The sequence below is a fragment of the Delphinapterus leucas genome, chromosome 8 (assembly GCF_059928025.1).
Source record: "Delphinapterus leucas isolate spDelLeu-1000000601 "Yukka" chromosome 8, BTC_Dleu_Yukka2, whole genome shotgun sequence".
NCBI lineage: Eukaryota > Metazoa > Chordata > Mammalia > Artiodactyla > Monodontidae > Delphinapterus > Delphinapterus leucas.
In genome coordinates this window covers 734,672-759,257 of record NC_143136.1, presented here as the reverse complement: position 1 = coordinate 759,257, position 24,586 = coordinate 734,672, and the positions used below count along the sequence as shown (strand labels likewise).

General features: G+C 44.1%; 1 protein-coding gene across 3 annotated transcripts in view; it reads left to right on the top strand.

Moving 5' to 3' along the window:
- SEPTIN2 (septin 2) overlaps positions 1-24,586 on the top strand; it is a 34,078-nt gene that overhangs the window by 5,615 nt on the left and 3,877 nt on the right. Inside the window, exons 2-12 of one of the 3 annotated variants that reach the window (XM_022568201.3) lie at positions 1,711-1,744; positions 3,832-3,952; positions 12,251-12,337; positions 13,082-13,205; positions 14,130-14,264; positions 14,436-14,553; positions 16,620-16,721; positions 17,123-17,268; positions 18,641-18,724; positions 19,588-19,645; positions 23,855-23,981. In XM_022568201.3, the coding sequence (XP_022423909.1) occupies positions 1,736-1,744; positions 3,832-3,952; positions 12,251-12,337; positions 13,082-13,205; positions 14,130-14,264; positions 14,436-14,553; positions 16,620-16,721; positions 17,123-17,268; positions 18,641-18,724; positions 19,588-19,645; positions 23,855-23,956 (1,086 nt within the window). In that variant the 5' untranslated portion in view covers positions 1,711-1,735 and the 3' untranslated portion in view covers positions 23,957-23,981. The remainder of the gene's footprint in view (positions 1-1,710; positions 1,745-3,831; positions 3,953-12,250; positions 12,338-13,081; positions 13,206-14,129; positions 14,265-14,435; positions 14,554-16,619; positions 16,722-17,122; positions 17,269-18,640; positions 18,725-19,587; positions 19,646-23,854; positions 23,982-24,586) is intronic. The other 2 variants (XM_022568200.3, XM_022568202.3) reach the window with 2 other exon arrangements.

Here is a 24,586-nt window from a genome sequence, read left to right as displayed (position 1 = left end):
CTAGGATGTTCCTTGTATTCAAGAGATCTTAAGTCACTCGTATAGTACACAGCCCCAGGTAAACTCTGGGATTGCTCTTCCTGGGACATTTTTCTTTTGTTATTACTGTTTTATTTTCCTCCATCTTCCCCTTTTACTTATGGGAACTCTTACTCTAACAGGTAGATTTCCTAGATTTTGTCTCTGAGGCTGTCTTTTACCCATGATTTCTCTCCCTGCTGTTTGCCTTGTGCACCAAGATTTCTTACATTTGGTCTTCCATGTCACATTCCGAGTCTCTACTGTGACCTTTCATTTAGTTCAGCTACAGCAGTTTGGGTTTGAAAATCGTGGATTTTAGGTCCAGAAGGCTGTGTGTGAATTACTGTGCTTGCATCTTCATCAGAGCGATACTGTTTCTTGGTTTCAGGTGTTGTCTTCCTCCTCCTGCAGCTTGGCTGTTGAGCTTATCTTGGAGGCAGGGGGACGAGGGCACGCTCACATGGGCCTGTCACCTTACCCCTCGAGTCCTCACACCCAAGGTCTCTGTTCCCAAGCTCTTCCAGGGTTCACTGTATTCTTCTCGTTCCTTTCTGGTTCTTCCTTCCGAGGAAGCCTTCATCTTCTGCTTCTCTTGCTGCCTAGCGTTTCTGCTGTCCTGGAAGCTTGCCTTGATTCTGCTGCCTAGGTTGAAGCATTTTGGACAGCCTAGATGGAGCTTTACCTGTCTCCTTAGTCAGAATTGCTCCTTCCTTTGCACACTAGGCTGCACCCAGTACTCCTTCCCCACCTTTAGTGATGCTCTGTCATAGTAAGAAGCAGTTTACAGACTCCTCTCCCTTTTCCCCTCTCGTTCCTGCCAGACAGATGAGAGGGAGAACCAAGACTGTATCCTTATCTTCTATGACGTCGTACCACAGAGTTCGAGTTAAGTTAAGAATGCTACTGCTATCTTGACCCTGGTTAACCATTTTTTCAGAGGTGGTTTGGGAACATTTCCATTCAAAAAGGAAACTTGGGGGCATGCAGCATTCAGGAATGTTTCAGTCTGGGGGAAATAGGGAGGCAAGAAAGTGAAAGAAGTTTTCTCATAAGTTTCTAAGCACCAGAAGGAATCAAATTTGACTGCATTCACATCTCTTGACTTTGTCACCAAAGGTTAGCCAGCAGACCCCACATCTCCCGAGGCTTCCAAACTATCGTCACACTTCTCGAGCACTCAGGTGCCTTCAGTCCTTTTTCTTTTACTTGTAAGTGTAGTTGTGTTGCTGTGTGTGCCCCAATGTCAAGGTCCAGTTCTCAGGAGCTCAGGAAGTCTCCAGCAGACAGCAGACAGATGGGCTCCGACAGGCACCCCTTCCTTGTACGAAGCTTTCAAAGAGAGAAAGGAAATTATGTAATTCCAGAGGTTATGGGAATTTGTCTTTTTCTCCAGTTGCTCCTTAGTGCCTAACGTGTAATCAGTACTAAAAAAGGTATTGTTGAAGACATGGAATGTATATTTCTATACATGTGTATAGATGGTCGCTTTCATTAGCTTAATTTTTTATATCTAATTTATATAATGAGGTGATAATTTCATCATTTCTGGGGAAGTGTTTGACATAATGAGAAGCTGAGTGAGACAGAAGCTATTGATGCCTCATGTAAGCCTTTTTACATATCAATTCATGTTAAATTAAATATGTATGTATATGTGTATGGATGTACATGTACTTTTCTTTTTTTTAGACAGATTGACAAAACTTCACTAAAGATGTCTAAGGTAAGAGATCACACTTCATGTATCTACAGTATAAGGAGAAACTGGTTTATGTTTTGAAACCTTTTATAGTCAAGATTTTTATGATTCATTATTTTGTTTTGTTTTGTTTTTGGGTTTTTTTGCGGTACGCGGGCCTCTCACTGTTGTGGCCTCTCCCGCTGCGGAGCACAGGCTCCAGACGCGCAGGCTCAGCAGCCATGGCTCACGGGCCCAGCCGCTCCGCGGCATGTGGGATCTTCCTGGACCGGGGCACGAACCCGTGTCCCCTGCATCAGCAGGCAGACTCTCAACCGCTGCGCCACCAGGGAAGCCCTGATTCATTATTTTTAATATAACTGTTATTTGATTCATTAAGACAGAGTTCTAATTTAACAGTCATCCTAAAAGCTGTGAGCTTTTTTCAGATTTTCAATTTGTTTCTAAAAACATTAATGACAATCCATTAAGCCTCCCTAGATCATTCCCAGCAGACCATTCAAATAATAATTTTAAAATTGTAATAATTCATCATGATGAAATTTATGGGGTTCTCAGACTTGATAAATTGGCTTACGTCAGCTCTTGAAAATTACTCCAGAGCCTGGAAAGGAATTGGTTCTAAAAGACATGCTGAGAAAAACAGAACTTGTAGTTAAAATTGCAAGATTATTATTTCTCTTTACTTTTTATTTTTAAGTCTTTGGGTGTTTCTTACTGTGATGCGCAGTCATAGTGATTTTCATTTTTTTTTTTTTTTTGCGGTACGCGGGCCTTTCACTGTTGTGGCCTCTCCCGTTGTGGAGCACAGGCTCCGGATGCGCAGGCCCAGCCGCCATGGCTCACGGCCCAGCCGCTCCGCGGCATGTGGGATCTTCCCAGACCAGGGCACAAACCTGTGTCCCCTGCATCGGCAGGCAGACTCTCAACCACTGTGCCACCAGGGAAGCCCCGATTTTCATTTTTTATACGAGTGTCAGTGTGGAACTTTGATAAGCGAAAAGGAAAATAAAAATTAGCCATAATTCCATTATTCAGAATAACCACTTGTAACGTTTTGTGAATATTCTTTTTGCATGTGTGACTATATATTTATAAAAGGTAACCTTAAAGGAAATACTATTCTAAATCTTGCCTTGTACATTTAATACATCAATTGCTGTATCTTTTTTTATTTTTTCCCATTTTTAGTATATCACAGCCTAGATTTCACTGTTTTACTATAGTTGCTTTTTTGAATCTCCTCGTGTCAGGTATCCATCTATCAAGGAACATTGACGCTTCAGCGGCTTCTGCCGTGACCCCTTTCTCACTCTCAGTCTTCTTTCTCTTGGTCTGTGAAGCTAGATTCTCAGCGTCCCACCCCTAAGTGGGCTGCCTCACCCTTGGTGGGGCTCGGTTCCATTGAGCTAGGAATGCAGCAAGAGACATGACTGTTTCCTGGCTACTTTTCACAAATGCACCGCTCCTGATACACGAAGTCTTTACTTTGGAAGCTGTTCTTTTTTTTTGCGGTACGCGGGCCTCTCACTGCTGTGGCCTCTCCCGTTGCGGAGCACAGGCTCCGGATGCACAGGCCCAGCGGCCATGGCTCACACGCCTAGCCGCTCCGTGGCATGTGGGATCTCCCCGGCCTGGGGCACGAACGCGTGTCCCCTGCATCGGCAGGCGGACTCTCAGCCACTACGTCACCAGGGAAGCCCTGGAAGCTGTTCTTTAGCGAAGTTTGTTGAATGAGACCACTGTAAGTGGGGTCTTACTTTGTACGTCTGACAGATTTTCCTTCAACTCTATAGACAGTTTTTTAAGTTGAGAGTTGAAATTGTACTAAGATGAACTAAGCATGTATCTTTTATGTATTGCTTAATTGCTTAACAGAAATGTTATTTTAGGTCAGCATGTAGGCATGAAGTGATACTGGATTGGTTTTTCTTCTTTTTTAAATATCTTCAAATGAATACCGTCAGTTTTCTGATAGCAGTGACTTTTTGGGAGTATTGATTTATGTGTATACTTTTTTGATTTGTGAGAACTAAGGATATCTGTGTTTGTCACAGGTTTAATAATGTCTTAAAAGCAACTAATAAGGTGTTTATTTGTTCTTTTTTTAGCAACAACCAACTCAGTTTATAAATCCAGAAACTCCTGGCTATGTTGGATTTGCAAATCTTCCCAATCAAGTTCATCGAAAATCAGTGAAAAAAGGTTTTGAATTCACGCTAATGGTGGTTGGTAAGAAATTAACTTGTACTCTCAAGTTATTGAATATGTGGGTGTCTCCTTTTCCCAACCTGTGGAGTATAATAACGTGACCTAAAAGTCACAGGGAAGATTCCTTTGTTGACGGAGTCAGATAACTTGGGAATTTGAAAAAAAAAACTGCTTTAGAAAATTTTGCTGAAGTGCAGAATTATAATTTTTATGTCATTTTTTGCTTGGATGTAGTGAAAGTGTTTGCTCGTTGTGACAGCTGGCCTCTGAAGCCCTCCCGCCGTCCCCCAAATCCTTGCTGCCTGGTGTCCATGACGCTTTCTAGCCCCTTCCCCACTGAGCAGGGCTCACTCGTGTAGCCAGTAGGACGTTGTGGAGATGAAGGTGTGGCCTGTGCCTTGCCTTCTCTTGAATCATCACTGTCGGGACACCTCATAGAGAAGTCCTGCAGGGCACGGCGCTGAGGCCTGTGAGTGACCATGTAGGTGACCGTTCAGAAATGTCCTCCAGCCCCAGTTAAGCCTGCTGGTGACCGCCATCCTGGCCAACATCCCTGTCACCACAGAGGGACCCTCAAGCCATAACCGCCCACCTTAGACACTCCCGAACTCCTGACCCAGAGTCCATGAGGTGTTAAATGTTTGTTGTTGGTTTAGGCCTCTGAATTTTACAGTAATTTGTTACACTTGAAAGATAACAAACACTTATAATTAACCAGAAGCGTGTTTATTTAATACTCATAAAAAGAACTGTTCAACTTTTTCTGGTGGGTATATTTTAAACAAGGAACAACCCTGACTACACACACGTATTTTAAAATAAGTACTTAAAGTCGTTTGAAATTGAGTGGTTACCTGAAATGTCTATTATATCAGATATATTTTATCATGGATTATAGCATATATATTCTGTTTCAGTGTGTCCATAACAAACTTAACTTGATGAACTATTAATTCTGCTTACCATACCACATTTTATTTCATTTCTGATAATCGCAAAATTCTCCCCAAATGCTGAGGTAGGCACTGGGAAAGCTTGATGGGTGGTCATGCATGAGTGGGACAAACGATTGTTTCCTGGGATAAACAGTTCACAAATCTGAGATGAAAAAAACTGTGGGACCCTAGGCCCAGAGAAGTGAATGGTGACATGTTTTAGGAGCACAATTACATGACGATGTTAATAATGCAAATTCCGGTTCCTAGTAGAAAAGAGAAATGCAGTGCAGTCTGTCACACAGTTACTTAATTTAGAGCTTTAAAACCAGACAATTACTTCCGGCCCTGATAGAATAACTCAGGGGTTGACAAGCTCTTTCTGTAAAGGGTCAGATAGTAAATATTTAAGGCTTTGTGAGCCTTACAGCTTTTGGTGCAGCTGTTAACTCCACTGTCGTCGTGGGAACCAGCCATAGACGACACATGAACAAACAGGCACAGCTGTCCCAGTGAAGCTCTGTTTTGTTCATGTGGTAGAGGGCTAGATTCGCAGGAGAGCTGCAGCTTGCCAAACCCTGAAAAAGCTGTACCGGACTAGTCCTCTTGACCTAAATAACCAGAAGCCTCGGCAAGATACATGAAACAGCCCTTTTAAGACATTGAACAGGCAATGCAGGACTTTGGTCCTTGAGAGAAGGAAAAAGAATTCTATGAACTATAAAGTTACTCCAGCTTTCTGCCATTCACCTGCCCTTTTCCCAGGGAGGAGTAAACCTAACACGGTTAGTCTCGGCTGAAGAATGAGACCACAGTTCGGGGAAGCTGAGGTAACAGGCAGAAGAGAACGACTTCACACATCTGCATTGGGGTTCCTTTGGCACCATGGCTAAACAGTAACTTGTATATGGGTAGGGGAAGCCTCCTTGAAGCCAGGCAAAATAGAACCACCAGGAAGGAGACTGCATGGATGGAGTTAGAGAACTGGAAAGGGGTCAAGGAGACATTGGAATTCCAGCCAACCAGAGGGAAATCTTACTGAACACCCATGACATTCAGGAAAGTCCTTGCTTAGGAGTAGGGCTAAACTCACATAAAGGCTGTTCTAAACCCTGTCTAACAAAGCTTATAAACGAACCTTGAAAGGATCAAGCTTCTTTACAAATGAATTACCTACTTGCCAGGACAAAAACCCATCACTCATTAAAGAAGGACATTAAAATCTAGACTCTTACAGTATAACCTTCACAATACTGAGCATCCACTGAAAAGTTCCTGGATGTGCAAAGAAGGGGGAAAAAAATGGCCCATAACCAGGACAGAAATCAGGCAGTAGAAACAGATCCAGAAAAGAACAAAATGGAACTTCTAGAGATTAAAAAATGTATACAACGTCTGAGATAAAAAATTTTCTGATGGGCCTAACAGCAAATTGTACACTGCAGAAGAATGGGGGCAATAGAAAGCATCCAAACTCAAGCACCAAGCAGAATAAATATAAAGAAAAGCACGTAACCGGATGGTGAAAACCACTGATAAATGGGAAAATCTTACAAGCACACCAGGGCATGTAACCAGATGGCGAAAACCACTGATAAATGGGAAAATCCTACAAGCACACCAGGGCATGTAGCCGGATGGTGAAAACCACTGATAAATGGGAAAATCCTACAAGCACACCAGGGCATGTAACCAGATGGTGAAAACCACTGATGAATGGGAAAATCCTACAAGCAGCCAGAGAAAAAGAAAAACATTACATAGGGTCGGAGGTAAGAAGGACCACTGACTGCTCATCAGGAATAATGTAAGCCATGTGGAATGACAGTTTAAAGTACTGAAAGTATAAAACTATCAGCCTAGAATTCTGTGTTTGTCAAAAATAACCTTTAAAAATGAAGGTTAAAAAGAAGGTAAAGACATTTTCAGATAAATAAGTGGAAAGAATTTATCAGTATCAGACGTATACCGTAAGGAAGATTAAATGAGGTTTTCAAGTTGGCACAGAAGGGAGAGCACTGGAAATGGCAAATGTATTGGTAAAAATAAGACTTCTTGCTTTTCAGTTTCTTTCAAAGATAATTGATAGTGTGTAACGTGTAGGAATAAAATGAATAAGGATAGCACAGAGGACAGGGTGAGTAGAAGCGTGCGGCTGTGAACTTCTTACGTTACGTGTGAGGCGGAAGCACATTACTGAAAGGAAGATGCTGGGTTAATGGTGCACATTGTGAACTTAAGAGCATCCACTAGAAAAATAAAGATTTGGCTAAAAGCCAATAGCTTTGATAAAATAGAATATAAAAAAGTATTCAGGGGCTTCCCTGGTGGCGCAGTGGTTGAGAGTCCGCCTGCTGATGCAGGGGACACGGGTTCGTGCCCCGGTCCCGGAAGATCCCACATGCCGCGGAGCGGCTGGGCCCGTGAGCCATGGCCGCCGAGCCTGCGCGTCCAGAGCCCGTGCTCCGCAACGGGAGAGGCCACAACAGTGAGAGGCCCACGTAGTGCAAAAAAAAAAAAAAAAACGTATTCAGTCCAAAAGAAAGCAGGAAAAGAGAAAAGGAAGATGGCAGCAAGATGGCAGCCTTGAGCATAACCTTTTCGATAATTATGTGTAAATGGACAAGGTAAAGTATAAGGGAAAGGTAGGGGTTATCAGACTAAATGACCTCCTGTTGTCTACAGGAAAAACCCTTTTCATTAAAAATAAAAGAATGGGACATTGTGATGCAAGCCCCAGTCATAAAGCTGAAGTGGCTGAATTACTATCAGACAAAGCAGACTTCAGGTCTACTACCTGAATATTCCCAGAGAGGAAGAACTTTATATCATAACAAGAAAGGGATCTGTTCAAAACAACATTATCTAAAATATGCATGACGCGGAGTCTGATGGGAGAAAGATAAATCTGTGAGGACAGGAGTTTTTAACACTCCTCATAGTAGTGTATGAAGCAGATAGAAAGTCAGTAACGTTGTAGAATGTTTAAGTTATGCTGTCAAACAGTACAGCCCAGCTGACATGCAGAGCACTGTGCTGAACAGCTGCAGGACACCCGTTCTTGTAAGGCACGTGGAACATTCACCAGACATGCTCTGCATTATGAGAGTATTAGGCCAAGCACTGCCCTATTGCAAATAATGAGAAAAGTAGACTTAATTCCTCATGAGCCTAGACACAGACACCTTACTAAAATTGTAGCAAGTCCTTAATACAGTCAGTTCTACTGTAACACAATATATGTGTGTTCCTAAAAAATCACCATGCAGGGAAAATAGGGACACGACACTCAAAACCTTCCTCAGTGACGTGTTAGGAACATAGTAAAAATGATCTCAGCTTCACATGTTAAATGGTTAAGAAATCAAAATTACTACACCAAATAAGCCACTGAACTGAAGTTTGTGAAAGGGGACATCAGGATGGTTGCAGCCTGTGTGTTATTGTGAGGTTGTGGAAGGAGGGCTATCTGAGGATGGGTGGACAGTTGGGACACTGGAGGTAAGTGGCTGTGGCTTGTAATACGCCAGCTGGTAGCTGCGGTGTATGCCTTGGGAGGAGTGTTCCTTTGTGGCTTGATTCTGCTGGGTAGACCTAGTTTCTCACCAGTGAAATCACACGTAAGTAAATGCAGCGTTTGTATTATGCTGAAATTGTTACATAATATATCAGTTGTGTTGGAACAAATTGTCACTTTTCAAAGCAAGTGTCATGGCAGGACTGACTGTGCATCCTAAATGAATGGGGTTGGTCACAGGAATGTGTGGTTTAACACTGGAAATCAATCACTTGGGTCCTAAAGGGGAAATACGTATAGTTAGCATTACTTTCACTCATGAAAAACTGAGAGAAAGAAGTAAAATCTCCTTAATGGCAAATAACATGATTTGTGTATGTTAAAATCGTAAGAAAATACAAAGCTGCTAGATCTAATAGGTGAAGTTTAGCAAGATTGCAGGTTCCGGTCAGTATACAAAAATCAACTTTATTTCTATAATTACCAGCAAGTAATTTAAAAATGAACTTAGAAATACAATATCAAAAACAATTACAATGATAAAATCTTTTTTAAAAGTAGTACCATTTATAGTAATATAAAAGGTACATACTGCTTAGGGATAATATAACAAAATGTGGGGACTTCCCTGGCAGTCCAGTGGTTAAGAATCTGCTTTCCAATGCAGGGGACGCGGGTTCAATCCCTGGTTGGGGAACTAAGATCCCACATGCCGCGGGGCAGCTAAGCCCGCGTGCTACAACTACTGAGCACTCGGACCACAACAAAAAGATTCTGCATGCCACAACTAAGACCCGGAGCAGCCAAAAATAAAAATAAATATATTTTTTGAAGTATTAAACTTAAAAAAAATTTTTTAACAAAATGTGTGCAAGACCAACACTGAAAACTTCAAAACACAGCTGAAAAAACCAAAGGAAAGCTGACTGGGTTGCGAGACCTCACCCACTCGTGGAGTGGGGCTCTTCAGATGTCCTGCCTCCCCAGATTGACCCATAGAGTCAATTAAATCCCTGTCAAAATCACAGCAGACTTTTGAAAAACAGGAATTAGTGATCTGATTCTAAAGTGCAAATGTAAATGCAGAGGGCCTAGAATATGACAGAACAATCTGATTTCCAACAAAATTCACAGCAGTGTGTAAGGTAGGCATAGAGATCAACTGCATAAAATAACAGCCCAGACCGCATGTATATGGTCAGCTGATTTTTGACTAAAGTGCCAAGGTAATTCAGCATGGGAAAAGATTAATGTTTTTACAAATAGTGCTGTAGCAATTGCTTGATTGTTTGGGAAAAAAGTGAACTCTAGCCCCTCCTTTACACTGAACATCAACAATAAACTCAGGATGGATTGTTGACCTAGTTGGAAAGCTATAAAAAGTCTAGGAGAAAATTGCTTTAAAAATGTTTATGACTTTGGAGCACGCAGATTGCTTAGGACACGAAGAGCACTAGTCACAAAATAAAATAATACGTTGTGCTTCACTCAAGATTTGCCTTCTTCAAAAGGCACCAGTAAGAAGATAGGCCATAAACTGAGAAAGTGTTCATATCGTAGTATATGCGACACAGGACTTACATCTAGAATATAAAAGTTTTCACAGGCTTAGTAAGAAGACAAATGACCCAATTACAAAAAGGGTCAAAAGATTTGAAGAGACATTTCACGGGAGGTAAACAGATGGGTGGTAGACACACGATGACGTCCTCTTCAGTCATCAGGGAAACACATGAAAACCACCATGGGGTAGCCCCGCATACCCGCCAGACTGGCTGAAGTGCTACAGGCAGGCAGTGCAAGTGTTAGCAGTGGAGCAGCTGGTGAGAAGGCAAAGTGTGCCCTTTCTTCACAGTTACATGCGCACCCTGTGACTCAGCGGTCCCCTCCTAGGCGCACCCGAGAGAAGTGATAGCACGTCGCAGACTGTGTGTGAATTCTCAAAGCCAGTTTTCTGGACATAGCTCGGGTGTCTGTCCAGCAGCAGGTTGTGTTGTATCCACACGACAGAACATTGCTTGGCAGTGCAGAGAAACAGGCTACCGGTAGGGGCGACAGCACCGACCAACCTCAGAGGCTAAGTAATTGTATGCTGAGCCAAAGCTGCCAGACGCAGCGGAGAGGGCCTGCTGTTTGTTTCGTGTTAACATTTTTGGATGGTGATGGATTTACACTGGTCCACACCTTCATTCGCGTTTTGTTTCCCCCATCTGAAGGCACCTATTTGGGACACTCCAAGCTGGGATAGAGATACTAGTGAAAGTATTAGAACAGAGCAAAGCTAGGTGTGCTCAGAGAGTCAGCCCAAGGGTGGCATCATGTTCTGAGTTAATAAGCAGATTATTTGTAGATGTTACCCAAAAGCTCTTCCAAGTGAAATAAATCACTTATCATAATTTAGAATCAGCCATCTCCACTCAGACACCTTTGCTTTGCTATCTTCTGGCCTTGGTCCCTTTTCAGCTGTATTAGTCATAGCTCTCACCATTCAGTCGGTGACAGAGTGGCTTTGCCTGGCATCTTCCCCTGTTGGACTGCCAGACTCCATGGGAGCAGGGACTCACCCAACCTGTTGTCTGCTGTGTCCCTGCACCTACACCTGTGCCTGGCACTCGGGGAGAGGACTTGGCACGTCCTGGCAAAGTCCCCTGCAAGTGTAGTGAACGTGTAAAAGGGCGTTGCTGGACACTTTATTAAAAGGACAACTTGCTGGGATAGTGTGTATTAGGTCATATCCTTGCTCTCTTATATTTGGACATGTTCAAAATGTAATTCTGTTTTTGTCCTTTTAATGTTCCTTTTCATCTATGAAAATGGCAGTCTAGTTAAAGTGCAGTTCTAATTGTGTATGTCTACAAATTTCAGATTCAGTCTTCTGTTCTTGATTTTCCCAGAGGTAATTTTTAAATCAGATGTATGCTCCTTCCACAGGCTGAGCAGGCACTTAGCAGAGGGGGGTCGCACCGAGGTGCCCAGGGGACGGTTGGACCAATACATGCAGACTTAAGCCTTAGATGATGACCTCCAGCAAAGTGTTGGAATCTGTTCATGCTTCCTTGGAATAGGAATTTTAATTTTTTTAATAGGAATTTTTAATTTTAATTTTTGGTATTTTGCATCTTCTTTGAAGTTAAACTTCAAATATTCAGAATACGTGATACACAGTGGTTTAAGTGGAATTTTTAACTCGTTAAGTGCTGGAGTGGCTATGCGCTGCCCGAATTGGTCGCGTTACGCTCAGCAAAGTGAGCAGGAAGTTGCCTGACATATGGTGGTTGCCAGCGGTGGGATGTGGGGCTGTGAGTGAAGCAGGAAGAGGGCAGGGGGCCTGCTCCTGCCTTGGTGTCACAGGGGAGATGGCAGACTGGTTGTGCGCAAGGGTTAGCTGTCCATCCGTCCTCCGTGCCCTGATGCCACAGCTTGGGAAGCTGGGTGTTGTTGACGTGTGTGTGTGTTCAGTTCTCTGAAACGTGATGAGTTTAAGGGTTAGCGGAGCCCATACCTGAAAATCTACTGTGCATTCCTTTTCTCAAAAAAAAAAACCCACCTCAAGTCCATTCCACATATTTGGGAAGAGGTCACATTGTGTTTATGATCTTAACGGATTCTGGAGCCTCACAGACCTGGATTCCAATTGAGGCCTTGCTCTGGACAGCACTCTGAGCACACAGGCTACTGACCTTGGAGCCCCTATTCCCCCATCAGTGGGACCGGGAGGGTTGTGCCATTTTCACAGTCGTCACATGGGATGCAGAGACGGATGTTTGTGAGGCACTCAGTCCAGGGCCGGGCCTCACGTAAACGCTCAACAGATTTGACTGTGTCACACATACAACGTCATGACATCAATTTCCTTTTTGTTTCAAGGTGAATCGGGTCTCGGAAAATCAACTCTCATAAATAGCCTCTTCCTGACTGACCTCTACCCAGAAAGAGTCATACCTGGAGCCGCAGGTACAGAAGTTTCCACGCTGCACTACATGAAAGCTGCTACAGAGTGCATAATTAGTATTTTGTGCCTTAGCTTTGTGTTTTATTTGTTTTTGTTTGGCTCTAGACACAAGGAGAACGTCAGTCAGGTAGGGAAAGGTGTGCCGTACCTGACGTCCTTGGATCTCGATTATACACACTCAGACCATGTACCATGGTCCATCTTCTCCAAGCTTGTTTTCTTTGTCTACAAAGTGTAATAGTTCCTGCCTATGTTGTATGTTTGATGGGAGGATCAGTGTTCTCATGAAAAAACCGGCATACACAGATTTCTGTGGGCATAGGTGTCATCGGACCTCTTCCCCTAAGTGTTAGCGTCCAGCATTGGACACTGGGCTTCGTGAGGCTGTTGAGTGAATGAACTGTGCATACATCAGTCTGGGACTTGGGCCACCACAACACGACTGCAGCCCTTGGACAGTTTTTAAATGAATTCATTAATTGTTCTTTTTGTCCCGGGAATCAGAAATTATAATTTTCAACTCCCAAGCAGCCCTTTAATCTTAGCTGTGATGTTTCCTTTGCTGACCCTGGGTCGTTTTTACACAGTCCTCATGTTACCTTCTGAGAACTGTCCTTAAAGAGAGATAGTGAACTTCTGAGTCATTTGTTTAATAAAAAGAAAGTAACAGGTAATTTCTCATTTTTGCAAACTGGCTCTATTTTAAGGTACGTTCTCTTATTAAGTTTGCTTCTTCTTTTTCTTAGAGAAAATTGAAAGAACTGTCCAAATTGAGGCATCAACTGTTGAGATTGAAGAGCGAGGGGTCAAGCTGCGGCTGACCGTGGTGGACACACCAGGCTACGGGGACGCCATCAACTGCAGGGATTGGTACGTGCCCCAGAGCCCCGCCAGTGACGAAGCCGTGTGCCTGCTTACGTTTGTTTCTGCATATTTCAGTCTGTAATGTTGATGACTGATTGCTGGGTTTGGAGTAGCTGTGTATAATAAAACAATGAGACAATTTAAATCATTTTAATTACGGCATTTTAAATGAGGAATTTCACAGGGAATGAGTATTTTTGTCTGTAAGAGCGTTCTAGTGAGATCTGATATCACAAAGCCAACCATACAGCAAATGCTAGAATAAATAAAGCACCTTGATTTGGACCATGGCCATTGGACAAGATATGGTAGTATAGCTTTTCTCTTTTCCATATTCAAGAAGATGAAATCTCTTAAGAGACTTGCTCCAGAGCTAGTGTCTGTAACTGGCTGCTTGTTGCACCATTTGCACAAGTAAAGAAATCCAGAAGTAGAATGTAAGAGCAGTCTGTACCCTGTACCTTGCAGAGAATCCGCCTTCGTTGTACAGACTCCCCTGGTTCTAATCCCCGTAAGCATAAAGCACCAACTTTCCAGCACTGATGAGAAGAGGGAAGGAAGGAGGAGAGGGCTCTCTTGCGTCTTTCTCCTTCACCGGGGGTTTCTCCCTTCCTTTCGCAGGCACCCCTTAGCTCCCGTGTTCTGCTCCCACTCTGCCCCGACTGTCTTCAGTCAGTCAGCTCAGCCTCTTTGTAACCTATCCCATCCCGGCTTTTGACCTTCAGCACTTACGGAAATGATCCTTAGCACAGTTTCCGAAAGCCTCCATCTTGCCAAACCTAGGAGTCGGTTTTCTGTCCCCATCTTACAGTTGAATTATTAAATCACACCTGCTGGAGAGGCAGGGGATAGAACAGCGCGTTTTGCCTTTGAAGTTTGGGACAGCTGCCTCTTGTATCCCGTGATTACTCGTGTTTGTGTTTCTCTCAGCTTTAAGACAATCATCTCCTACATCGATGAGCAGTTTGAACGGTACCTGCATGATGAGAGCGGTCTGAACAGACGGCACATCATCGATAACAGGGTGCACTGTTGCTTTTACTTTATTTCCCCCTTCGGACACGGGTAAGTAAGCATTTACCATGGAAACCTGGTGTGTAGATTAAGATTTCGTGTTTACTCTGTGGGTTTCCAACTTTCCTCCAAACTGCATATTTTATTATAAGAATTGGGGTAATTTTGAGAGAAAAAAGTTCAGTGTGATCTCCTTATTCTTCCCTTAAACATGACTTTTAGACTTAAGCCCTTGGATGTTGCGTTTATGAAGGCGATACACAACAAGGTGAACATTGTGCCTGTCATCGCGAAAGCCGACACGCTCACGCTGAAGGAGCGGGAGCGCCTGAAGAAGAGGGTGCGTGCTGGGCTCCCCGGGCCGGGGTGGGGGCAGGTGGGGGCGGGGCGGGGGGTTCGGACAGTCCCTGCCTGGCTGGCACAGAGCGGGCCTTGCTGATGTCCGTGCTGTCAGCGTCGGTGCGCCTCTGTCGTCTCACAACTGTGTAAGTCAGACGAATTCTTAGAAAGGGACTGAGGTGCGTTTATGTTTTTGAAGGAGGGCTGCGTTTCCCTCAAAACAGGTTTGTAGCCGTTTGCAGCCCCCAAAGCAGAGTGTGAGCTTTTGCTCCTCTGCGGCCCTGGAGCAGCTCTGGATGTGCTCCCGGCGTGTTTAGGGTCCTTCCTGAGAGACGGGAAACGGCACCTCATTGCAGTTTGCGTCCGCCTGGTTGCTGGTGCGAGTTTCTGTCACGGTGCTTGAAGCCCGTTGCCGTGTTCTCTGGGGTTTTAGAGCTTGCTGCTCTTCACTGCATTTTTATTGACTCACAGATACTCGTGTATTTTTAGGCATTGACTGTCGCGCTGCAGATTACTTCACCTAGTTGGACTTTTGTGTTACCTCATGTCTCTCTTGAATCTTCTGCTGTAAGCGGAGCTTTAAACTAATACGGACTTGTGTTTGTCAGCCCTTTCCTTTATTGTCTCACGTGTCTGCCAGTGTTTTAGGAAGTATACAGGCCCTTGGAAGAGTTCCTGAAAGCTTAGGCGTTTCTATGCTTGACAATAAGTGTCTTGGCAATTTACACTTAAGGGAACTTCACCTTTTATAGGATGTTACATTAAATTTCGGACAGGTAGGAGGGGCAGCTGTCAGGGTTAGGAGGCTTTATACCCATCTCTGATCCTGTGTCCAAAATTCTTCAGGCTCGATTTCAAAGGCTGAAAGGAATTGAAATCGTGGGCCTTGGCAGTCCCTCTCCTTATCCGGTTTCTTCCTTGTACCTGTGGGTGTGCTCCTCCTTCACAGTCTAAGAACATCTGCCCATCTCCCTGTCTCTCAGAACGGCCCCGTAGCTCTGCAGTCGCCCACAGTGAGGAGGTGTGATTATTTTTGATCCATCACTTTCTTGCTGCGGAGTGGGGAGCAGGCAGGGCAGGGTCACGCTCACCGCTCAGCTTCTCCATCTCGTTGGGGAACAAGCAGTTAGGAACAGACTAGGGCCAGCTTGTGAGGGGGAGAGGGTGCGGGGAGGAGGGCCTTCTCTTAAACCCCAACTTAGTGCGGACAGGGGGTTCGTCCAAGATCTTTGACCACGCAGGGCCCTTCAGGTCACATTAAGGAGGAGAAAACTGGGGAGCAGGTTTGAAGTAGGGGTGCTTCCTGCTTACTTGCTTGTGCTCTCCCTTCCCTGGGTGGTCCAGACTCTGGCGTGAGAGTAGAAGCAGAGCCCCAACCTCGTGTCTGATGGAGCACCGACACTGGGGGCTTGGGGCTGCTGCTTAGACACTGGGGCTGGTGGTGAGTGCCTGCTTACCTCAACTCCAGCCCAGTTTCCCTTTCCCTCTAGGCTACTCTACTACTTGGTTGATAGTTCAGACTGTGAGATTACACTGCTGACCACTTGTTTCCTGTTGAATAAAATCCACACCCCTAGGTCCCTCACCTGGTGGCATTCAGGGAACTGTCCACCTCAGTTGTTTCTTTGTCCTGTCCAACTGGATGTCTTAACCTTCCAGCCATTCTGGATTTCTTGTAATTCCCAAGACACAACCCTTGTGTCCTCCCCTCCATGCCTTTGAGGAGATGTTCCCTCTGGGCGCATCTCCCTTCTCTACCTGCAGGACTCCTTCCGGAGGCTGGTTGTGGTGTGGTCTGCTTTTACCTGCTGTACTGGGACTGTCGTTAGTCTGCTGCTTTGTGCAGTGAAGGTGGTGATACGTTGTTGTTGTTACTCTGGACAGAGGGTCCCTCAGTGCAAGCATGAATACCTTTTTAGCAGTTTGTAAAATCATTTGAAAATGATTTTAATCAATAGGATTATTGACATTTGGATAATTCCGACATACTTCTAATATGATGCATTAGACTTGACTGAAATAGTATGCAGTTTCCTACAGTTGCTCCTGGTTTGGTGTTTCTTTCAGATTCTGGATGAAATTGAAGAACATAACATCAAAATCTATCACTTACCTGATGCAGAGTCAGATGAAGATGAAGATTTTAAGGAGCAGACTAGACTTCTCAAGGTAGGAGCTTTGTCTCCAAGTACACAGTGTAACTAACTCCTTTTTCCCGTAGTCAGTGCATTTAAAATGGAAAGAGCTGGCAAAGCACACAGTCTTAGAAGGCTTGGCCTCTGAGGTTGCCAGGTAGATTTGGTCACAGTGGTAGTTCTGCTCTAAAGATATTCTGGCATAGCTGTTACCTGAGGCTTAGAAATCTTACTGCAGGTTTAGTTTGATTTCCTACAGTTTGTCCCATGTGGGAAAGAACTGCCACTTGCAAGTAAAATATGTGTGCCGTTGGTTTTCCCAGTGAGCCTCGTAGTTGGCAGCAGCGTGCTCATTCTGAGCTGACGTTCCTGCGTCTGCAGTGAAAGTTGGGGTTCCCTGCATGGAGCCAGTCTGCCCCGTGTGTCTCTTTCTAGGCCAGTATCCCATTCTCTGTGGTTGGATCCAATCAGCTGATTGAAGCCAAAGGCAAGAAAGTCAGAGGCCGCCTCTACCCGTGGGGCGTAGTGGAGGTGGAGAACCCAGAGCACAACGACTTCCTGAAACTGAGGACGATGCTCATGTAAGACGCGTGTGCGTTCCCACCGGCTTGGAGAGCAGAGCTTTCGCGTGGGGGGTGTGCGTGGGGCCTGCGAGCCACACCGGCTCCGTTGTGCTCCTGCAGCAGGGCTATCCCGGCTTGATGCAGAAGGCCCTCCGCTCTCTGGGACTGTAGCAGACTAGCCTCTTCCACCTGGGGCCTGTAGCTTAATACACTCTCCTTCCTAATCTCAAAGACCTTTTTGATGCTAAAAGTAGACTAGACCTCACCTGTGGTGTGGCTGCACCACGCACAGGACACCTCTTGCTCTGGTGAGGAAATGGACAGCTTCGCTGCTTGGGACCCTGAGAGCCTTCTCCAGCCACTGCTGAAGTGCAGCGTGCCCATCAGCCCTCAGGCTCTCACACGAGGTGGCCCCGGTTAGCCTTGAGGCTCTCCAGTCGGTTTTTAGCAGCTAGAACAGACCTGACTACAAAAACAGACTTTTTTCCTCTAAAAATAAATTGTACATTTAGTAACAAACATGCATTGCTGTTGCCCTTGAATAAAGAGGCTAACAGAAAGAGTGTTGCTAAAATCTAACCCCTCTTTCATCAGAATTCTGAGATCAAAGAACGGCTGGTCCAGATAAATTTTGAAGAACTGAAAATTGCTCTACAGGCCTCGTAGGTCTCACTTGGTTTAGGAATCTTTGGTGAATTAAAATCACTAAAAATACCATTAAAGTTGGCATTCAAGTTATGTCAGATGTAATTCAGTCACCATGTCAGGTGTGAAAGTGCACCCAGGCCCTCCAGGGACAGGCCCTTGGTTGTCATGATCCTGTCTCAGAGCTGAGTGGTTAAGTATCTGAAAAAGCTGGGCCGAAGCTATGAGTGTTTTCCAAGATGATTATAAGATGCAAAGTGCTGTTTCTGTCTTATCCAGAAGATAAGTACTTTGATTTATGGTTTTCTCCACAGGTGACACTAATAGGCTCTTTGTGACATACACGTTAAGCTTAAGGAGTCACAAATGTTTGAATTGCTTGTTTTTCGTAAGTTCTTTCAGAAAAGTGTGCTCTGTTTCAGACACTGTTTACCTAAACAATCTCCTAAAGCCTCTGTGCCTCTCCTTCTGTCCACTGTGGTGATCTCACTCAAGGGGTGGTGCTTGTGGCGGAGACCCTGTGGCCCAGCTGGGTGTGTCTGTGCGTCGTTTATCGTGGTAGCAAAGAGATGCGCCTCTGTAGATGTTTCCACAGCCTCATTCCCTTATCCCGAAATTCCAGCAACTTTGTGTACTGTTTACCAAGTAATCTGGGGTCTTAGTTCCTGGTGTGTGTTCTGTGTCCCTCATTGGGTGTTTTTTCCACGCGAATGGCATAGCCCTGGTGCATCCTTTTCTCTTTCAGCACTCACATGCAGGATCTCCAAGAGGTGACCCAGGACCTTCACTATGAAAACTTCCGATCCGAGAGACTCAAAAGAGGCGGCAGGTTGTTGCCCCAAGTCATGCTCTCCCCTCGGTCCATATTTGGTCACCTCGAGTCATGCTGTCCCCCTCTCCTCTGTGTGTCCAGCTCAGCCTTGACCACTAAGCATCACCATTTGGTTCCCTACTCAGAAGCGATTGGGAGATACTTGTTGCTAATTTAATCAAATCATGGGGTTGGGGTTTGTCTTTGTTTGGGGTGGGGTTTTTTTGTTGTGCCTGTTAAAAGGTATCTTTAACCGTTGCATATCAAGAACAGCTCTAGATGGAAAGGCCAAAGACTTGTGTTGGATCCTGTTTCAACACAAGGTCCTTCGTACATACGTATGAGGTACACTTTAGAGTCTGCTTTATGGTGTTACTGATTTGGGGACCAGATGTGAAGAAGGGATTTAGAGGCAGCGAGAACATCCCAGCCTGAGGAATACAGCCAGGTTGTGGTACCAAGGGAGTGGGCCCACGTGGAGCCGCGTCTTAAAGGGCTCAGAGGGCCTCCTGCGCCGGCTTCTCCACTTGGACACTCACATCCTGTTCCTTTTTTAAGTACGACTGTTGTAGTGTTTGTTCATAACTTATCTTAGAAGAGTATTCTTCAGATAATACCTACTGTTTTGGGGGTAAAGTCGAAAGTGCCACCCCCCAGCTTAGAGTAAGAAAGAGGTCTTGAATTTTCCATTTCGTATTCCATTTTTCATCGTTTTCTTTTCTTATTCATGTCGTTAATCAGAAAAATGATAAATTTATGCAATTTTCAATAGATATATTTCTCAGAAATATAAAGTGAAATATTACTTTGAGCATCTGTTGTCAGAAATGACCAACTATATTTGTCGTAATATTATAATTGTAGTTTCTTTCACCTCTTAGAAAAGTGGAAAATGAGGACATGAATAAAGACCAGATCTTGCTGGAAAAGGAAGCTGAAGTAAGTGGAAAAGTACTTTTTCTGTTTTTGAGTCTACTGTTTAGTGAATACCTAAAAATATTATTTGTAGTTCATATAGTTTTTTTTCTTGTTTTTTTTGAAAAGGAACATGTTATATATAACTAATCTGTTATATATATATGCACATGATAATATGTATATATATACATAAGTGTATAAATTGGTTTACATATATTATTTAATACCCAACAGCAATAACCCAATAGTGGGAAAAGTTGGAAATAGTGAGAATTCAGTAACATGACTGGTTTTTGTAAGATGTTTAAAAATCAGCAGTTTTCCCATATATAGACAATGAAAATATAATGAAAGAAGCTCATTCAGCATCATTAATAAAAACGAAAGAAATACGTAGTAGGGCTTATATAGGGGAATAAACTAGAAAAAGCTCTATTGAAAACGGCTTTCAAAATTTGAATAGACACAAAGCTTTGTAGGTAGGATGCTCAGTGTGAGGATCACAGCTGTCTCTAACTCAGTTCCCACAGAGTTGTGTGTTTGCTGAGTTCTTCGTTTTAGCGAGAACTTGAAGTAATTCCATTTGTCTTGAAGGCTAAGCGTTGGGAAACACAGGAAGCTCTATAAAAAGCAGACTAACGAAAAGAGGCTTGCTTTACTGGTTACGGAAGCATCAAACGGTGGTCGTCCAGAGTTTGGTACAGGCGGGTTAGGCTGATTAAATGCAGGTCGGGGCTTCCCTGGTGGCGCAGTGGTTGAGAATCTGCCTGCCAGCGCAGGGAACATGGGTTTGAGCCCTGGTCTGGGAAGATCCCACATGCCGCGGAGCAACTAAACCCGTGCGCCACAACTACCGAGCCTGTGCTCCAGAGCTCGCGAGCCACAACTACTGAGCCCGTGTGCCACAACTACTGAAGCCCATGCGCCTAGAGCCCGTGCTCTGCAACAAGAGAAGCCACCACAGTGAGAAGCCCGAGCACCACAACGAAGACCCCCTTGTGCAGCCAAATATAAAGAAAATAAATAAATTTTTAAAAATTAATAATAAGTAAATGCAGGTCTGGGAATAGATCAGAAGTATGGAAATGTGCTCTGAGGTAAAGGTGGTGCTGAGACCTGTTAAAGTGGTGGAATTGAGGCATGTTGAGTAAATAATAAGAAAACAGGCCAGCCTTTTGGAAACAAAAATAAAACACTTGGGCCAAATTAATTCACCGTGGATCAAATATTTAAATGTTAAAAACATAATCACAAAAGTTACCTGAAGAAAATTGAGGTAAATCTTTTACAACACTTGCCTAGAGGCCTTTCTAAACGGAGAGAAACCATAGTGATAAAAAGTGATGGGGTGAGACCTTCAAGATGGCAGAGGAGTAAGACGTGGAGATCACCTTCCTCCCCACAAATACATCAGAAATACATCTACATGTGGAAGAACAACTCCTACAGAACACCTACTGAACGCTGTCAGAAGACCTCAGACTTCGCAAAAGCAGTGAGGCTGACAGGGTCTCTGTGCTCTGGCCGGGTGTCAGGCCTGTGCCTCTGAGGTGGGAGAGTTGAGTTCAGGACGTTGGTCCACCAGAAACCTCCCGGCTCCACGTGATATCAGACAGCAAAAGCTCTCCCAGAGATCTCCATCTCAACATTAAGACCCAGCTCCACTCAACGACCAGCAAGCTGCAGTGCTGGGACGCCCCATGCCAAACAACTAGCAAGACAGGAACACAACCCCACCCATTAGCAGAGAAGCTGCCTAAAATCACAGTAAGTCCACAGACACCCCAAAACACACCACTGGACGCGGTCCTGCCCACCAGAAAGAAAAGATCCAGCCTCATCCACCAGAACACAGGCACTAGTCCCCTCCACCAGGAAGCCTACACAACCCACTGAACCAGCCTTACCCGCTGGGGGCAGACACCAAAAACAACAGGAACTGCGAACCTGCAGCCTGCGAAACGGAGACCCCAAACACAGTAAGTTAAGCAAAATGAGAAGACAGAGAAACACAGCATATGAAGGAGCAAGGTAAAAACCCACCACACCTAACAAATGAAGAGGAAATAGGCAGTCTATCTGAAAAAGAATTCAGAGTAATGATAGTAAAGATGATCCAAAATCTTGGAAGTAGAATGGAGAAAATACAAGAAACGTTTAATGAGGGCCTAGGAGAACTAAACAGCAAACAAACAATGATGAACAACACAAGAAATGAAATTAAAAATTCTCTACAAGGAATCAGTAGCAGAATAACTGAGGCAGAAGAATGGATAAGTGACTTGGAAGAGAAAATGTGAAAATAACTACTGCAGAGTAAAGAAAAAAAAATGAGAAGAATTGAGGACAGTCTCAGAGACCTCTGGGACATTAAACGCACCAACATTCGAATTATACGGGTCCCAGAAGAAGAGGAGAAAAAGAAAGGGACTGAGAAAATATTTGAAGAGATATTGAAAAACTTCCCTAATATGGGAAAGGAAATAGTCAAGTCCAGGAAGCACAGAGAGTCCCATACAGGATAAATCCAAGGAGAAACATGCTAAGACACATATTAGTCAAACTATCAAAAATTAAATGCAAAGAAAAAAATATTAAAAGCAGCAAGGGAAAAACAACAAATAACATACAAGGGAATCCCCATAAGGTTAACAGCAGATCATTCAGCAGAAACTCTGCAAGCCAGAAGGGAGTGACAAGACGTGCTGAAAGTGATGAAAGGGAAAAACCTACAACCAAGATTACCCAGCAAGGATCTCATTCAGATTCGACAGAGAAATTAAACCCTTTACTGACAAGCAAAAGCTAAGAGAGTTCACCACCAAACCAGCTTTACAACAAATGCTAAAGGAACTTCTCTAGGCAGGAAACACAAGAGAAGGAAAAGACGTACAATAACAAACCCAAAACAATTAGGAAAATGATAATAGGAACAGACATATCGATAATTACCTTAAATGTCAATGGATGAAATGCTCCTACCAGAAGACATAGACTGGCTGAATGGATACAAAAACAAGATCCGTATATATGTTGTCTACAAGAGACCCACTTCAGACCTAGGGACACATACAGACTGAAAGTGAAGGGATGGAAAAAGATATTCCATGCAAATGGAAATCAAAAGAAATCTGGAGTAGTAATTCTCATCTATTTACAATAGCCAGGACATGAAAGCAACCTAAGTGTCCGTCGACAGATGAATGGATAAAGAAGATGTGGCACATATATACAATGGAATATTACTCAGCCATAAAAAAAAACCGAAATGGAGTTATTTGTAGTGAGGTGGACGGACCTAGAGTCTGTCATACAGAGTGAAGTCAGAAAGAGAAAAACAAATACCATATGCCAACACATATATATGGAATCTAAAAAAAAAAAATGGTTATGAAGAACCTAGGGGCAGGACAGGAATAAAGACACAGACCTACTAGAGAATGGACTTGAGAACATGGGGAGGGGGAAAGGTAAGCTGGGACAAAGTGTAGGAGCGGCATGTACATATATGCCTTAACAAATGTAAAACCGATAGCTAGTGGGAAGCAGACGCGTAGCGCAGAGAGATCAGCTTGGTGCTTTGTTGTAACACCTAGAGGGGTGGGATAGGGAGGGTGGGAGGGAGATACAAGAGGGTGGGGATATGGGGATATGTATATGCAGAGCTGATTCACTTTGTTGTAAAGCAGAAACTAACATACCATTGTAAAGCAATTACACTCCAATAAAGATGTTTAAAAAAGATATTTCTTTTTTAAAAATAAAATAAAATAGAATAAATGAATAAATAAATAAATAAAATAAAATAGAATAAATGAAACAAATTTTTTTTAAAAAGTGATGGGGATGCAGGAGGGTGAAGATTCACCATTTGAATCACCCAAAGTAGCTGGGCCCGTCACTCCCCTTTAGTGCACATTCCCCACTGGGTAGTGGCAACTCCTTCCTACCTTTTTAGATCAAAAACTGTCTCATGTTGTCTTTCTTATTTCTTCTGTTTCTTGATAATTTTTATTTTTTATTTGAATTGTCTATTATTATCGTTTGCTCAGTTTTCTGTTGAGCCATTGGTCCTTTTACTGGTTTGTAAGAGTTTTTTGTATGTTAACTCATGGTCATGTTTTGGGAGAGCACAGACGTTGAAGTACTAGCAATCACAGGACCCCCGTAAAGCCTGCTTGGGGACAGCAGAGCCCGAGAACCAACGGTGTGTCCATCTTGTGTCCGCAGCTCCGCCGTATGCAGGAGATGATTGCCCGGATGCAGGCGCAGATGCAGCTGCAGATGCAGGGTGGGGATGGCGACAGCGCGGTCCACGGGCACCACGTGTGAGGTAACGACCAGGCCTGGAGAGCAGGCACGTGTCCACCCGAAAGGATAGAGGTTGCCCCTCAAAACGGAAGCTGCTCCACGCTTCCTGTTTCGTAAAGGGTTCTCGTGTTTTCTAAGCTTATAAGTGTGAGTAACAATTGTAATGGAAAAACTATTTCCCCTTCCTATGTAGGGAAAAACACTGTTCTTCCCTGCTGTGTGCTCGTTTCTTGTATGTCTCCTTCCACGCAGAGTGCCCTCACTCCCGGTGACCAAACGTGTGGAGGTTCCCCTGCGCCGAGCAGTGCTCCACAACACCAGCTGGGGGTCCTGCAGTCTCAGTTCTGACACCATCTACCTGGAGATGCTGTCAGACCCCACAGGTCGAGGGCTCAGTCCCACAATTTAGATGCCAGTCCAAAATCCAGGTTGTCACCAGTGCTTCTGACTGACCGCCTAGAGATCAGAGGTGCCCACCCCACCGTGGGTTCAGTAATTTGCTAGAGCGGCTCACAGAACTCAGAGAAACGTTTTGCTTACTAGGTCACATTTATTAAAGGATATAATAAAGAACAGATGTGAATAGCCAGATGCAGAAACCCACAGGGCGAGTGAGGTCCGAGAGAGTCCCTAGTGCAGGAGCCTCTGTCC